General features: G+C 37.5%; 2 protein-coding genes across 7 annotated transcripts; one reads left to right on the top strand and one right to left on the bottom strand.

Annotated features, from left to right (window-relative positions):
• Positions 1–208: 208 nt before the first annotated feature.
• LOC6740535 (protein Tob2) lies at positions 209–16953 on the bottom strand. 3 transcript variants are annotated; one of them, XM_016169234.3, is made up of 5 exons: positions 16556–16953; positions 7398–8321; positions 7147–7323; positions 6228–6706; positions 209–6132 (listed from the first exon to the last, which is right to left on the bottom strand). In XM_016169234.3, the coding sequence occupies exons 2-5, from the start codon at positions 7548–7550 to the stop codon at positions 5247–5249; spliced, it is 1695 nt and encodes a 564-aa protein (XP_016039583.1). In that variant the 5' UTR covers positions 7551–8321; positions 16556–16953; the 3' UTR covers positions 209–5246. The 3 variants fall into 3 exon arrangements, with proteins under 3 accessions (XP_016039583.1, XP_016039585.1, XP_016039584.1); XM_016169236.3 differs by having other exon boundaries at positions 209–6135; XM_016169235.2 differs by lacking the exon at positions 16556–16953 and adding an exon at positions 14685–14848 and having other exon boundaries at positions 209–6135.
• Positions 8570–11109, top strand: LOC6740155. Of its 4 annotated transcripts, XM_002076999.4 has the most exons (9): positions 8570–8846; positions 8905–9009; positions 9069–9212; positions 9275–9386; positions 9440–9573; positions 9629–9769; positions 9833–10015; positions 10071–10544; positions 10637–11109. In XM_002076999.4, exons 1-9 carry the CDS (start codon positions 8646–8648, stop codon positions 11009–11011), a joined length of 1869 nt encoding a protein of 622 aa, XP_002077035.1. In that variant the 5' UTR covers positions 8570–8645; the 3' UTR covers positions 11012–11109. The 4 variants fall into 4 exon arrangements, with proteins under 4 accessions (XP_002077035.1, XP_016039587.1, XP_044779516.1 ...); XM_016181114.3 differs by lacking the exon at positions 8570–8846 and having other exon boundaries at positions 9064–9212; XM_044923581.1 differs by lacking the exon at positions 8570–8846 and having other exon boundaries at positions 8908–9009; positions 9049–9212.
• Positions 16954–17533: the final 580 nt, after the last annotated feature.

Consider the following 17533-nt stretch of genomic DNA (forward strand, 5'->3'; position numbering starts at 1 on the left):
TTCTAGCAAGAAGCTAAAAAATATATAACCATAAAGCGGAGGTAAGTACAAGTTATTTTTATTTAAATTCATACCTGTTAATTTACGATTCCTGAAATTGAAATATATAATGTATACGTAAACGGGGATAAAAAGTAATCCAAATCTAGAAAATATTTCAATAATTTAAAATCACGACGAGTACGCAGTGAAAATCAAAATCCGTGCCTAGGAAGGGTAAAATGTATTCATTTATTTATTTACATAGGTAAGGTAAAAAGTACTCAACTAATTTACCTTGGTACGTACCCGTAGGTACAGTTTTTGAGCTTTTATTTTGCCGTGAGTACTAATCTTGTAAAAGGACATCTGTTCTCAGAATACTGAATAAGTATGCAACAGTGCGGAGAAAACATCGAACTCTTTTTTTTTGTTTTTTTTTTTTTTTTGCTTTTTGAACAATATCCAATTGTTTAAGTCGGTGATCGAAGCAGATCACTGTTATTGGGTTTGTTTTTATAAACAATGCGTTTTAATTATACGATAATCTTTATTCTACTAAAGGTAATACGAAAAATACTCATATGGAAGTTATATTTGTTACTATACATAGTACATACATTTTATATTATTAACCTCTATGTTTATTTTCATACACGTAAGGGGTTTTAAATTGATTGAATATTTCGGTACTAAGAATAGATATACATACACGATTATTGTGTGCTAATGAGGTCACACATATACATTATTTTGTTATTGTTTTGCATGTATGTACATCGTTATTGTAATCACTGATATGCATTAATTTAATTACTTTCTCTTTCGGATTTTTCTGTTCAACGAAAGCCATATATGTACATACATATATCAATCGGTACCAAAATCTATTCGAGTTGAAGTTTAAAACATAATACGTACATATGCAGCGAATGTATGTATGTATGACTTCTCAGCCTTTAATTATAATTTTCCCGTTGTTCTTTTTTTCAATATACATACATATAAACATATGCCTTGTTTAACAGAAGAGAACAGTAGAACTCAGATCACATAAAAGTTCATATCCATTTTTGGTGTTTAGTTGGGAATATACCATATGTAAAATCTAGACACACATGAGAAAATATCTTTTATCATATAAACTTTTTTAAGCCCGATAACGTGGAAAGAATATAACACTTATGATAGAAAGTACAGTTGCTTATACGTTGATACTTTTTCAGTTGTATTATGATATACTTATGGCATATATCATATATTTCATAATATACTATTTGTATTTCCGCTAACATCCAGAGCTGTGACCACTAACCAATTTTCGGAAATTCTATTCAAGAGTCTGGCTGGTAATGCACATTTAGATTTATGTTGGAAATCGCGTATCAATAAAACAAGTTACCTAAAAAAATATATAAAAGTTACATTCGTAAATGAGTTTTCATCTAACTACCTATCAAAATATCTGTACTTATGAACCTTATCGAAGATAAGTGGGCTTATATATAGTTGATTTTCCTATTTTCCTTTTTGTTTTTGTTACTTTGCATTGCGTGAGAGATTTCTCTTCGTACATTTACATACATATAGAAACATATCTGAGGTATAAAAAGCTGTATTATATCTAATTTTTTGGTTGTCCTCCTTGTAGCTAAATACATATACCAATGTCGCACTTTACTTTAGTTAGTGAGTTGTTTTTACATCTGGCTTGATCTCTTGACTTTTTGTTTACTTCTTGAAGTGTGTATTAAAATGTTGCTTGGTGTGGATTTTATTCATTTCATATTGTAAAATATGTTTTGGTTTGGTTGGTTTCTTTTTTTGTTTTCGCTTTTGTATATTTGTGTGTCTACCATAATGGTTCATTATTTGCTTATTAGATCGGTCGGATACAATTTCATCTCGATCGAGTTAAAATTTTAAGTTGGTGGACATTGATGATTAGGCGGATACTTTATCTAAATTTCCCCATCTATATACATATACATATGAATATTTTGCCATTTCTACAGCGGTTTTTCACATCTCTGTATCGCGTTCCTTATCTGTGCCTTACATTGTTATCACAATCACAATAGAATAGTTTTTTTTATAAGCCAGCCATCCCGTATTCTCGTCCAATACTCTTCATTTCCAATTTCATATCCATATCTATAACCATATCCATTCCATATCGCTCTACGATTCAGATTCAGGTAAGGATAGATTGGCAGATTGCATACATTTTGGGGCTTTTACTTGTGCCATATTCTTACTTATAGAGAATGGCATGTGAGACAATTTCTAACACTATGAATATTTCTTCGTTACTTGGTTTCATTCAGAGACACACCATTCTGAGACATACAAAAAATACATTGAGAATCCGTTGAGTTGAACCATTTAGAGGCATTCATATGTATACATGTATACGAATATATGTATATATATGTATATACTCATCATATATATAAAAGTACAAAATTTTTTATTTTTTTTATTTTCTTTTTTTCCTTTTCTGTTGAATGTTTCTGGTTTAATTCAAATACACTCTAATACGTCTAAGAAAAAAACGTGCCTAATTCTTAATGTGTGCAAGTGTCAAATGGTGTATGTATGTATGTAAGTATGTTTGTTTGTCTGTAGGTACTTATGCGCTACTATGATCAGAATACAAAAGCTATAGACCCAATGCAATCTATAATTCGCACCTCTTAGTTTGAAGTGCGAGTGATATAGCATTTAGTGGGGTATTTTGGTTTGGCTTGGCTTTGATTTGACTCTTGTTCGTGGTCACAGTAGCTATAATTAGAAGCTTCGTTAAGGTACTTAAATGTTTCATTAAATTTCTGTTTTCAGTGGTAGGTTTAGATACACACATCAGTGGGATGTGTAGGTACATATTCGAATATATTCTCCAAAAAGCTGAAAATCCTCTTCGCTTTTGTTTAATCTTCCACTTTGTGTTTGCTTTTTCGACTAGGCAATTAATTAAAACAAAATCAGAACGTTCACACAAATTACAAATGTTCCTTAACAAGATAACTAGAGAATGAATTCAGTTGCTTACTCAATTTTTTTGTGTTTATCCCTTCTTCTCTTTCACTTCCATGTCTTAAAAGTACTTTCATACCTTTGGATTTACTATATATAACAACATATATCGAGAAGTGAAATAATACATTTAATGACATATTTACATTAACATTTCGTGTTTCATTTGGAACTTAATAAAGATCAACTTAAATCGTCTTTTGGTTTTTTGCTTTTTATTTTCCCGTTTAATTAAAGTAAGTATTCATATAGAGCAAGGTATTTTCACATAGGCCCATATAAAAAGTATAAAATTTTTTACTGTACTCGATTTATAAAAATTACAAATGTTCATATAAAAATAGATATATATATACAAAAAAATACGAAGTCAAATGGTAATACATACAATTTAACATACAACAAAAATATAAATGTTTTTTTTTGTTTTATCATTTGTTCAGGTGTTTTTATATGTAAAAGCTTCCATAGCTTGAATAACTTGTATTTGGGGGTAAAAAAGTTTAGCAGTGACCCGACGACCTTGGCACTATCAATAAAATCATACGATATCCTATTATAGTACATTCTATCTGGCATAGGATTTTATTTCGATGAAGTCGAATGATTAAAAGGGTTAGGGCAAAACAACATTTAGTTTATAAGAAAACAATTAGAGATTTTTGCATCGGAAAAATAGAAAATGTAAAAGATGCTCGAGTTCGTTTTTCTACGGTTTCTTAGAAAGTTTTTTTCAGGTGTTCAAAAAAAGGTCCTTTTTCCTAATCTTTGAATTTTCGAAATATTGTGTTTAGTTAATATAACTAAGAAAGTTTCAAAGTAGTTTTTGTTATATCTAATGGTTTGAGCAATATGTTGGTTGTATGCTTTCAATTGCAACCAAAAAGTTGTCTAACAAATTCAAAAAAATATAAATTTAAGCAAAAGCTTACTCACCAGAACGATACCTGTACTAATTTTTACGAAATCTTTCATTTGTAGTATGAAAATGTATAGATTTGTGTGTATATTTCGTATAGTTTTGAAACTGAATACATTTCGTTAACTATTTTGCAAGCTAGCTGCAGATATATACAAAACTAGAGTAAAATTTTAGAAAAATACAAAGAATGGGAAGAAGGACTTTTACTCCAGAAAAGCTTTCCTCACAGGTCAGGATGCTCAGGGTTTGCAAGTTGCACCTCTATTTATAATCAACAATGTTGACTTTTATCGATAAACATATATACATGTTGTTTTTCGATTTTGCAACTTGATCTACAAAAATGATCTTATTCTAGTTTACAACTAATTAAAAACTTAATGTAAAAGTTGATCCTAAGTTGGATAATTAAACATATTTTTATATATACGTTCATATGCATAACAAGTAAAAACAATTAGTTGAGACATTTATATTTGTTCTCTTTACATTTATTTATGTTTGTGGTATTATTTATTGTTGCTTATTGGTTTGCTTCGGTAAATCTTCATTATTTGTTTGTGTGTTTTTGATTAGAGTGTATCGATCGTACATGCCTATGGCTACACTCAATACTTTGAGTTAAATTTTCTATGCATGCGCTTGATACCAGAAGGAAACTTCACTTTGCGATTTACACCGGATTTGGTAACAAAATAAATATTATTAGTGGCTGATATATATATGTATATACAACTCGTACATATCTACATTAATGGGCCTAACACACACATGGTACTTATTGGCCCTATCCATATATATATATATGCATCTGTATATACATCTGCATACAGCTTCTCACACACAGCATATGCATGTACATCTGGTGGTTATGTGCCTTCCTTGTGTGCCGGATCGTGGGCGTGTCAACATCGTATCGAATCTTTCCTCCGCAGATATGCATCCAACCAACTTGCTCGCATCCGCAAGAACATTATTACATAACTTTCCAAGACGGCAACTAATGTTTGTCCTTGAATTCTAATGTTATCTTTCCTCATAAAAACTTGCCTATAATGGTAACGATGATATCTACATCAACCACTCCACCAAGTAGCTCGTTTACTTTGCTTCGGTTCCTATCGGGAAAGTTACACGAAATCTGAAAACTGCATAACAATTCGTATTGCTCATTGAGTTGTGACCAGTAAGACAGAAATGCAATCCATAAATAACAATGCCACGAATGAAATATTCCTTTTTTTGGTTGGTATTTTTATATGTATAACTATGGTGGATTCTCTTTGCGGTGATTGACTCCGAGGAAACTCTAGTTGGCAACCAATAGTTGCTGATACGATGATCCGGTGCCATAGAAGGCGCTTATGCCATCGATCAGTTTGGTATTGCTGTTGGAATTGTTACCGTTGTTTCCGTTCGCATTGGCGTTTGCATTTCCGTTTCCGTTTCCCGATGAGGAGGACGGCTGTTCCACTTGTTGAGTTGGATGGCTACTACTGCTGCTGGTGGAATTGGAAGGAGGACTGGTGGCTTTTCCTACATTTATGGCTGCCACGGTGGGTGTACTTAGAGGACTGTTCTCCGCCGATGAGTCCCCGGCAATGGTAACGGCCACAGCAGCAGCTGCTGCAGATGACGATGATGATGAATCCTCGAGCACAACACTGCCGCAATCCACATTGAGGCCAAAGCAGCTTTCGCTACTATTTGGACGATCCATTCCGCCGCGATTCTGTTGCTGCGGATGCTGTTGGGTGTTGTTGGCATGACCACTGCCATAGTAGCACGGCTCCAGAAAAGTACTATACTTGTTGGCGCCAACACTTCCGACTGCGGCGACTGCAGCACCAGCAGTTCCGCTCACGTACAGGCCCATGCTACTAACATCCGCCGAGAAGTGCGACTCAAAGAGGCAGCGTGGAGTGCCATACTGTGGATACATATTGATCGCCATGTTTGGATAGTAATACGAATCGGCCGACGATCCCGATACGGGCTGATTCTGATTTCCGGCCAGCGATAGGGGATTGGGCGACAGGGAACGGGCAGGCGATACGGCGTCCAGGCCGCCATATGCTGCCGTTACCGATGATCCTGCGGACGGGACAACTCCATGGCCATGATGCATCTGCTGCTGCATTGCACGCTGTTTGATGTAGTTGGAGAACTCAGTGGGCGACATGCGATAGGCGCTGCTGCTGAAGTGTAGAGAAATTAGACAGAAATATGTTATTATTGCATTCATGTTGAATTTGTTGTAAGATCATGATATCGTTCTGAGAGTATTTACCTGTTTGTGCGCTTGGAGCTGGTCTTCAGCTTGGTGCTGCCGAATTTAGTCTGCGCAAAGGTGGCCGTGGTGAATGTTAATGGCGCCTGGGCGCCGCGCTGCATGAATGCCGCTGCAGCTGCATTGGCGGTGGCTCCGCTTCCGGGTACGGGACCTGGAGCGGCACCTGGACCGGGTGCATGATTGGATCCTGATCTAGAAGCAGAGCCCGTCCCAGATCCCGCTGCGGAAACGGAACTGCAGCTGCCAGAGATCGTGCGGTTCGGACTGCCCTTGTACGTGGGCGAACTGGACGCGGCCGAGTGCGGCGAGGATCCTGCTTGGTGTTGCCCCTTGGGACTCAGGCTCATATTGTTCATAGTGGTGTTAACGGCGTCGATGGGTCGGAAGCACTGCGCCTCCGGGTTGAACATTTTGGTGACTTCGCGATCTGCAGAGTGACTGTCCTCATGATTTTCATTGTTCTCCGTGTAAAGAATCTGATGATTAGAGAATGGGTATTAGTTCAGAACTTTTATAAAGTTTACATGATGTGGCATATCGAATAAATATTATTATAAATACTGTTATTGAGTTATAGCACCTTAACGCTGATTAGACGGCGGCATTTGATAAGCATTGTATAACAAAGACAATCGGACATTCTAGCAAACACAAGTATTGCTATTTCGGTCTATTCAGACAAGTTGATACAGCATAGCGATGTTCTCGCTCATTTTAAAGCCAATAAATGGCAATAACAAATTCAGTGGAGGAATAATTCTAATACATATCAAGATATTTGCTTGAATATGAAAGGTTTTATTATTGTTATAGAAAGAATACGACCAAAAGATCATATCAGTTTTGAATTGCTTAACAGAGTGGTAATCTTTAAATGTATGCAGTTTTAGTTGGCTGAAATACTAGAAATGTTTACCTTTACCGCTCCTTTTTCACCAATGCGGAAAGAGACCTCCCCAGGATCTATCCACACGGAAAGTTCGCTTGGTAAGTTTTCTAGGATATCGCCGATTGGGACCCCACTTTCCCTAGCCGCCCTTTCCAAAACCGAGTCAATGGGATCCCCGGTCTTCAAGCAGCGATAGGCAGATCCCTATATAGTAAAAATAAATATGAAATAGTATATTTTAGAATATGTATCATATATTGCAGGGGTGATCCACTTACCTTAAAGGGTTTTTCTGGGTACCAGTGATCCTGGAACTTGTCGCGTAGGGCCTTCTCTAGCTCCTCGCCGAATATGTTTACACGTCTGCGCGGCAACTTGTTGTAGAGATAGGATATGACGAAGTTCAAGGCGACCTGGATTTCAATATGCATCTTGACCCTGCGGCCGAAACCTTCGGTATTCGTATTTCTTAACCCTTCTGACGTTCGTTTCACGGATTCCGGCTCGGAATCCGGTTAAATGTTAGCTGATCTGTATCCGGATCGCTGCCTGTTGTTGGGGGAGTGCAGTTTATGGCGATACCCTACTGATGAGGAGCGTTCAAAGACGGCTTATGTTGTTCATCAACACATTGACGGCAATTTGGAAAAGTGGGCTTTTGCGCCCTTTATGCGTTCGTTTTGTTTTGTTTTATTTTTTTTTTTTTGTTTTTTCTTGTTTTTGTGGTTTAGGTTTCGTCTTTTACATGTATAATATAAATTGTTTTACTTGGTTTAAGGTTTTTGGTGGGGGGAGTTGTTTCTGTTTGGGTAGAGTTTTAGTGTTTCACTGTGTGGCGATTATCTGTAATTGTGGAAGTTTACCGAGTGGAGTGAGAGTCGTGTTTGCTTGTTATTCGAAAAGATGTGTTCCCTCCTGCCTGTTCAGTTGTCGTATTAAGCGTAGTTGCCTAGATCCTAAATATTTATGTCGTATTTACAAGGCATATCCGAATATTAAATTATGTACATTTGTGTGTATTTATGTGTCTTTATTCCTTGACGACTTTTATTTGGCCACGGTTTTTGGTTGTTTTTCCTCTTATTTGGTGGTGCATCTGTCGATTCTCTTTGATTTGGCAACCCGAGCACGCTTTCTTAAAACATTTCCATTAATCAGCGGAACGTTTGGGCTTGCACTTTAATCAAATGTCTGGACAGCTTCTGAAAGATGGAAGAAAAATAAATGGTTAATTAAAATTGAAACAATATAGAATGCGCTGTAACTATATGGTGAAAATATGATTCAGTTTTCGAAGTGCATTGTACTATATAAGCACCAAGAATTCATTCATAATTAATTTATTGAGTTGTGTGCAACTCAAACACAAAGAGTGTGTGTAAAAAACAAACACACAATCCCAACCCAAGTCACCCACACCCATGTAGTCTATATACACATACAAGGAAAAAAACAAACCAAAAAAATACATACTGCCAATAACAAACCACAAATAAATATATATATATAACACACAATAACACAAAATGGCGGCCAAGCGAAACCGCGATGCGGATATCGTCAAACATAAGTTGGACCTACGGGTGCGATTTAAAAAATTGGTTCGCGCTGTCATTATGAATCAGACTTGGCTTTCCGATGAAGAGGAGCAGGGCATCTCGATGAATGTGAAAAAGAACGTGGCATTGATGCGGCAAAAACGAAAGCCCGGCATGTTGACCGTTGCGGTACGAATAACTTTATGTAAACTGCTATTAAGAATGCTAAAATTATGCAAAATCACAGGACAAGGCACTATTGCGTTCAAATCCCGCTTACAGGACGATCGAGGAACGAAAAAAGTTGTGCATATTAATAGCAGGACTCAATTGTTTCTCTAGAATTCCACCGGTAAGGGGAGAACTACGAAAATGTATATAATTCACCAAGGTATTCTATATCGAGCTTAGAAAATTAGAGCACGCATGGTGCCAGTCCTAAAGTTTATGTCCATCAATGAACCACGTGTGATAATCAAAAATGGTGATATGCCTATGACGGTCTATTTCATATTGAATGGTGAAGTCGAGATGAAAAAGAACACAAACAATAAGGTATGTTTCAACGTTAAAAGGGTTAATTAAATCTGCACAGATGTTGTCCCATTTATGGTTAGGCTGTAAAACTAGAAGACGCCGTTGCGGAAGCTATTTTTGGTCCAGGAGATTGTTTCGGAGACGTGGAAATGGTTGAGGAATGCCCAAGAATGAACACATATCTAGCCCTGTGTAAGAACTGAATGTTAGTTATGTTTGAGAAGAGAACCAATCATTTTCTCTAGCTAGTTGTGAAGTTTTATCGATATACGATATCGATTATGAGCGCATCCTGAAGCCACATATGTTGAAGCAATGGAACGAAAAGAAGCTTGCACTAAAAGCATTTGATTATTTTGATTTTTTAACTCCGGATCAGGTTAGTCCTGTTCCACGAAATCGTATAATTCTTAACGTGTTTCGTACATCGATAGATAATTCTAGCTTGCAAGTACTCGTACTTGGTTCAATATGAGCCCCTAGAGACCATTTATATGGGGGATAAGGACTCTTTGGGTTACGTGCGATTTGTTCTTAGTGGAGAGTGTGTAATTTTGCAGTGTTTAAGTATGAAGGTGAGTACACAATTGCACTTTAAACTGCTAGATACATATATTATTAATTACTTTTTCACCTAGGTCACCAACACCGAAGGAGAGGTTGACTACGAGCTAACCGAAATCAATAAGGATGACGGTCTTGAAATGTTTCAGTCTTGGAAAGACGTTACGAGTCGTAACTCGTTCCTAGACATACAGGACATTTTGGCCTCGTCCACCTCCTCTGAGGAAGTTGAAGGTGGCACAAAGAAGAAACAAGCGGTACCTAGCACTTCGTCATTGTCTTCATATCTCGTCACTAATGAACTTCGTATAGATGCGCAAAATGGGTCTGGCTGAAATTCAAAAGTTTTGTGGTCTCCGGACCTCTAACACACCGTCTCGAAAAAAATCAAAGCAGAGAAGAACCTTGTCTACGGCGGCACAGGCCAGAAAAACTCAATTAATACAGTCGCTGCGACGAGGAACTCCTTGGCTGCCAAGTGTAATACCCAATGATGACGATGACGATGACGACGACGACGACGGCCATATGGATGAAGATTATTTGGGCTATGCCGAAGATCTCTATGATGAAGTTGACACGGACGATAGCTCATATGATACCAATTCCTCGAGTTCCTCTGTCTCCATGGATCGTACCCTCGTGCAAGTGCAGCTTAAACCGCGCAGCGCAGGCAGCAGCACTCCGTCCGAGAAGAAAGCATCCAGTTCATCGTCAGAAATATTTACGGCCAGTTCGGTGACCAATGAGAAGACTTTACTAGACGAGAGTCCCAAACCAGTTAAGGTAGGTATTTAGTTTGGCATGTGTAAGTAATATTCCACGTAGATGTTTTATCTTGAGCTCTGCATTCTATTTATCAACTTCAACCTTTGCAGGAGCCCGTTGAGACTCATTTTATAGACGTAGGCTCGCTGACCTACGGTAGTGTTTTTGGACTGGGCGAAAAGATGGAGCATCGTGTGATAATGGCACGCACTGTTGTTCAGTGCCTGCTCCTTCCGCGCTTTTGGCTCCTCGAAGAGGAACAGAATCCGGGCAACATTTGGCACCGCCGCCGTTTTTACTTCGAGTGCAACGTGCCGTCGCGCCAGGACTTGTTTACCAACTTTCTGAAGACCCGGCAATGGAACAAATTCCGTCACGACTACATTGAAAGCCTGCTAGATCGCGAGGAGAAGGGCAACATTACCAAGGAGGAAGATATACCAATTATGTGCCGCATCGTGGAGACTAGCGATGATGCTACATAATTAGGTGCGGAACGTAGGTTCTAGTACAAAATTCTCTGTTTCTTGATTGCTTTAACTAAATAAAGCTGACCTTTAAATTGTGTGTAATACAAAAGAAACACTTGGTTTTACTTTGGTTGGCACAACAATTATTGTAGAATTTATTTTACTCATTGTAGTAAGTTGTTTATCAATGCACTTTCTGCCACGGGCTTACCAGCCAATTTGTGTTCTTATAGTATGTGCATGCGCTCTTCCTACGTCATTCTAGGAATTTAGGTTAACTGTTTATCCGAATCGGGAGCTCTGGCTCAAAACGGGACTGCCGAGTAGTCGGTGCCACTGCATTCGGGAATGAAACTGGAGCACAGCTGAGTGCTAGGCCGAAGTGGGACGAACACCCACATAACGGTAACGGGCGCTATCGAGAGAGTGGGAGAGTAAGACCATGTTCTAAACGCTCTCCACGCTCTACGCAGCTGATCCGAGGACACACGAAGCGCATTTCTTGGCCTTCGGATGTGGAATCATTGCAAGCTGAGCCTTTTAATAGGAATTGAGAGAGAAAAACATTGGCGAAAGCAGATGATAAGCCGTGAAGCTATACACTGGAAAAAACGAGTGCAATTTGTGTGCTAACTTCGGCTTAGATTCCAAGTCTAACCTACATAGATCTTAACAGGCTTTCAATATTAATCCAAAATTAATCACGGCAGTTGTTTGGTTATGTTGCATTTGAAATGTTTGTCCTTAACATGAAATGTTATTGGATCCCAGCTTACCATAATTCTATTTTCAATATTAATAGAAGAGAAAGCAATTTCTCTTTTCTTTCTCTGATTTTCACTCACTTTTCTCCAGAGTGAGTGGGTCCCAGTGCGCAGTAACATAACATACATACGTCACAGAGACCTCAGCCCGCCCACACACACATTTTTTTTAGCACCAGTGCAGTTGTGTTGATGCAGCGGGGTCATGCGTGCTTGTATGCGTATCTATTGCATGTACATAACCTGCTTTTTGCATTTTATAAACCAATTGAAGGCCACATGCTATGAAAGGCATAACCGTTACGAAGGTTTGACATTTGCCTTTAGCAGGCTATTTGTGATAATGGTGGATAATGGCTTTGTTAAACCAATAAATATTGGTTGATCTAAGTCTTAGTTCTAGGGTAGATCATGGTAATTATGTGCGATAGGCAAGTCGTGCGATGCGACAGAGCAAAGGTTAAAGGTCAAGCAGACTGCGCCATCTAGAATAACTTTGGGTATTTCCATTTGGGAACTCTAACAAACGAAATGTCTATTAGGTGGTATTTTGCTAATAGTAAGGATATATCTATGTCAAAGGAGTGTGTTCTAAATTTCATAGCATACTTAGAGGCATCTCTTAATTAGAGTTATCACTGCTTCGAATGAAGCGTCATTGTTTGTTTCATTTACTTAGAGTAACACAATTTATTATTAAATAGGAAGATGAAGATGACTTTCTTCAAATACTTTACTTTAACATTTTTTCAACGTCTATATTAACTTGCCTGTTGATGCGGACAGGCAACAAAATTTGAACTTTAAGGGGTAAACAACGGGTTCTTATTTTGTACACGGATCCAATTAAATTGGGTACTTTACAACTTTAGATATTCTTTGCGTTTTTCGAAATATTTAGTCACTTTTCTTTAGCATATTTAATGCCCAAAGCAGGTGTTTTGAACTATATCACTAAAAACAAACTCCGCCGAGAGCCGAAGGCGCTGCTCCGTTGACATTTTAGCTTATAATTTCACAAATACATCCCCAAGCTCGGATTCCTTACACATCCTTGCATATATTTTGTATATATAAACATTTCTATATATATATTTATATATTCACGTTGCTGTTGCTCGTTGTGACTGGAACGGGCAGAGAAAGTGAACTCTCTCAGCTGATGGCCTTTCTCTCACCCTCACCGAAAACGGTATCACAACGGTATCTCTATCTCTCACTTTTGACACTCTCCCTGAGCGAAAATGCACTCTTCAATGGACTGTGTGTGTGCGAGTGTATGTGTTTGTGTGTGTGTGTGGGTCGCTCTTCACAACATAAAATCAATAAAATCTGGGCCACCAGTTTTAAAGGTTGATTAAAATGACAAAAAGGCTCTTTGAATTCTTAAGCTTAAATACCATATAAGCAAACTACGACTTCTGGCTATATATATGCATATATATATACATGTTGTATATATGTATGTACATATATAGAATTACTTATTGTGTCGCCCGCAAAATCAAAACGATGAAGCCTCCAAATTCCACACAGCTACAGCAACAAATACTACGAACATTTAAAGACGTATTTTTCCGTGTCTTATGTACTGGCACAAAAGTGAATATAGGGCTTTTCAAGTTCACTTGGCTAACACACACACGCGCAGTGGGGAGTACATAGAATACTGTATTTGCTTACATAACTGTGCATTCAAATTGCATTCATATAGAAATCAAGGCAGTTCAACAATCAGATAAAAAAGAGATTGGATTTAGGAAAAACCAAAACTTTTAGAAGTATCTAGGATTTAAAAATCTTGCAGAAGGTTTCCAAATTTTGCAGTCAGAAAACTTTTAATTTCTTAACGGAATGATTGTTTTATTTTAAAACTTGCATCTAGTTGCATATTTTCTGCAGTTCATCGCATATATAACAATTGTTAGAAGCATAAATTAGTAAAATTTGTAGAAGTAGAAATTGCATCTTAAACCTTTATTTTGAGTGTAAGTAGTTTTGTTTTCTATTTACACAGTACAATTCGTTTATGACTACGCTTTTGTCTTCAAATTAGCGAAATTGGAATCAATTAAGTTAAGCTTTCAATTTGCGTGTCTGCGCAATAGGTAACAAAGGGTATTTAAAGTACGACTATTTGCGAAAGGAAATTAGCTTGCTTGTTTGAAGATAATTAGATGAGGTTACACAAACGTTCATACAGCTGTATATTTTATAATCATCTGTTTTTCATTTAGGTTCTATACAGGTGGTTTCTCCAAGGAGAATATTTTGAGAGGCTGTGTTCGTTTTTGAACAGATGTCCATTTAAAGTAACTAAATGAATACATTTGTACATAGAAATTAGCGTACTCTCCTTTAACTTGACCGTTTCTCTTGAATGTAATGGTAATTTTGGTAGGGTTTATGCTAATATTGTGCTCACAATCGTATTTTACATATGTACATACAGTACATAAGTTGAATATTTCACAGTGTGTAAACAGTTTCTTGACATACTGTATGTGAGTACAAGTGAGTACTCTTCATTCGAAAACTCATTCCGTTAATTTCTTTTTTTTTCCCCCATTTGATTTGCATTCATATTTTGCATAGCAGAGTGTAATTAATGCCATTGAATTGATTACCACTGCAACTCAAGAGTCTGAAGTGCCCAATCTAAACGAAAATGTGACCCAGCGTTGGTTGTGCAAACACCAATCGAAGTAATTACCGGGCCCCATTACATAAAGCCTATGTAGATATGTACATATATAAAGATCTGGCTGGACTCAATGTTTACTGCGCGCTGAATTCTATCGCACTAGATATGTATATTTTTATCGACAACAAACAATAGAGAAACGCTCTACGATTTTCAATACATTGCATAACCTGCTTTGGGGGAATTTCCTTGCAGCGTTTGGTGGTAAAATCACACTCACACGTTATATTGTGCATTCGAAACTTGTGGATTGTAGACATTGTGCAGTACTTCAATTTACAAGATCATCACAAATTATTTTTAGTTATTGCTTTGCAGCCAGCCTTCTTTCCCGCAGTTTTATCGAGCGTTGTGGAGCCAAGCGTTGCTCTAATTTTTCCCCGACTGGCGCAGGGGTATATTTTCAACGGCGAGAGGGAGAGAGGAAAAGAGATATAGAGAGAGAGAACGAGACAGAGACGAGACCCAGTGGGTGCACAACAAGAAAAAAAAAATAGAAAAATGAGAGACCCTGGTGCTCAAGACAACACAAAACAGCTGACCGACAAACTGCGTATGAGTTTGTGTGCCTGAACTATTGGCATTTTCTCACTTCCTCTTTATTTTGTTGCTGTATTATTATTTTTTTTTTTTATGTTCACCTATGCACTGCACTTGCCAAAATTTGAAGCATAACGCACCATAATCATATGAGGACACATAAACACAGTCAGCTGTTCGTACTCAGACGCAACAGCAAGATGTTGGGACATTTTACCTCACAACAGCAAACAACAAATAAAAAAAAATATTATTTAGGCACATGATTCTCGTTCGTTTATCTGAGCACACACGAAAATTGAAATGACAAATACACTGCCATGCCGGAATGTCTGTCTATACAATACACATTTGAGTGTGTACAGTACACAATATAATTTTTTTTTTTTTTTAATACTATTTTTTCCCTGTATGCATGAAAGTAGATACAATAAGCTTGCGACGAACACCGCGACAAAATGCCAAATGATGGTCTTCTGACGCGATAGTATTTGTCTGGCACAAGTTCGTTTTTTGGTTTGGTCGAAAATTATTTCATTTCATTCGTTCTTTGGCAGAAATGCAAAAGCAGCTGCAGTCGGTGGTCACTATGCTCTCTGACTTGCAACAATTGCTTTCGAATCATCGATGTTGTTACAGATGAATAAAAAAAAAAACAAAAGCTTGCGCAAATGAAATCGCACACATGCACTATTATAAAATTCGTCTTTTGTTGTGCAACACAACTATAGAAGACTGTGCAGAAAGTACAGTGGAACCTGTCTAGCACGAACATTTTCAGAGATGTCAATGTTGTATATGGTGTGACGAAATTTTCATAACACTGAGCATTAGGTATCGACATGAGTTCCGAATTGTGAAATGGTCTGTACATTCGAGTTAAATAATACGTACTGTATTTGGAGCTTGCTAACGCAAATATCAGCTGTCAGCTATAGCTTTTAAGCACGAATTACGACAACAAATTGAGATATGCTAGATTAAGGTTGATCAAACTTCATAACAAATCAATATCCACATATAGTATTTAATAATCTGAGCTCAAGCTAACTAAAGTACCCTACTGTAAAAGCTTTGGGTATTCAAATCTTGTGCACCCTTCGTTAGCTCTTTCATCTTTTGAGCTATGAAAGTTCGAATGCATAGGAAGGGAAGGGTAGTTATAGTTCGTTCCCTGGAGTCGGGCTCTCTACCCAAAATTAGTGAAGAACAGCTGTCCCTTTCGGCGCTGAAAAGCCTAGTGCTCTAGTGAGCGCCATAACGACAACAAAACAAGAAGTATGAAAACAGCCGAGCGAAAGTGAGAGAAGCGATGCTCCATCTCCTTTCTTGTTTTTTTTTTCTTTTTTTGTTTTTTTTTTTTTTTCTATCACAATCATTGTTATTGTATTTTCTGTGGGGGCTAGATAGATGTATGTGTAGTGGGGGATAGTTCGCTGCTTTCTCAATTTTTGCACAGCACACACACAAGTACACAAATATATTGCATTATTTTTCTTTCGAACAAAATAGATAAAAAATTGAATTTAAGCATTTATTTTTTTTAAGTACCGGTGCAGTTTGCTGATGGTTATTTCGTGTTTCCGGTTTACTGTAGTTTTTGGTTGTTTCCTCCTGGTGGTCGTTGTATTAAACGAAGGATTTAGCGAGTTATGTATAAAATACCCCAGTTGTACCAACTAGTATGCTATTGTTTTATTTTTGCGTGGGTATATGTGCTCGGATGTCTATTTATTATTTTCTTGTTTAATGTGGTTTTATTGGGATTTTGATGGTTTTTGGTTTTGTATTTCTTGTTGTATTCTATTTTCCTATTTTTTTTTGTTGTTGTGAAATGTCTCTGCCCGTTACTTAATTGTAGCACACGCCACTTAGCAAGGGCCGAGCGAAGCGTCCGCAGTTCTTGAAATCGGTTTAGTAACTGAGACTGAATTGACGCGCGAACGGGCCTCAGTGAACCAACAACAAACAAGTGCACACGCACACTTCGGCACCAGCGCACCCCCACCACTACCACCGTCATGGTGTTATTCGGCACTACGCACGAATCACACTCACGAAGCTAAATGTTCTAAACTCGGTTCGGCTTCTCTCTCTCTCTCTCTCTGTCTCTCTCTGCCTGGTACTTGCACCCACGGTTGTCAATTTAGCTTTTTTCCCGTCTATGGTGGATTGTTTAAAATAAAAAAAATAATAAAGCGAGTACCGCTAATTCTAACTGACCAAAAGCCCGCAGCAATCATAAATTGTTTTGTACCAATTTTTTTTTATTTATTTATATTTACTGCAAGGGTATATAAGATTCGGCTGGAAAAAAAAATTGTTCTTGAAAAAATTTGGCAGCACTGCTTGCACTTATCATATTTTTGTGTGGGTGCTTTTCCCTGGACGCAATTATATCCGAAAAGGTGGTAATATAACTAAAATTTGTTACCTTCAATTTAGCAAGCGATGTAAAAATATACATATGTACATCCCATATTGGTTTAGGAAGAGCGTCGACATAAACATGTTAGACTTTAGTTATAA

Source organism: Drosophila simulans, chromosome X, assembly GCF_016746395.2.
Source record: "Drosophila simulans strain w501 chromosome X, Prin_Dsim_3.1, whole genome shotgun sequence".
Classification (NCBI taxonomy): Eukaryota; Metazoa; Arthropoda; class Insecta; order Diptera; family Drosophilidae; genus Drosophila; species Drosophila simulans.

What these genes read in the sequence shown, in the direction of transcription:
- LOC6740155 (XM_002076999.4), top strand. Translation starts at nt 8,646, where the DNA reads ATGGCGGCCAAGCGAAACCGCGATGCGGATATCGTCAAACATAAGTTG. An exon ending in TGCAGTGTTTAAGTATGAAG is followed by an intron (nt 9,770 to 9,832) that starts GTGAGTACACAA and finishes TTTTTCACCTAG; the next exon opens with GTCACCAACACCGAAGGAGA. An exon ending in GCACAAAGAAGAAACAAGCG is followed by an intron (nt 10,016 to 10,070) that starts GTACCTAGCACT and finishes AACTTCGTATAG; the next exon opens with ATGCGCAAAATGGGTCTGGC.
- LOC6740535 (XM_016169236.3), bottom strand. Translation starts at nt 7,550, where the DNA reads ATGCATATTGAAATCCAGGTCGCCTTGAACTTCGTCATATCCTATCTC. An exon ending in ACCCAGAAAAACCCTTTAAG is followed by an intron (nt 7,324 to 7,397) that starts GTAAGTGGATCA and finishes TTTACTATATAG; the next exon opens with GGATCTGCCTATCGCTGCTT. An exon ending in GTGAAAAAGGAGCGGTAAAG is followed by an intron (nt 6,707 to 7,146) that starts GTAAACATTTCT and finishes TCTAATCATCAG; the next exon opens with ATTCTTTACACGGAGAACAA.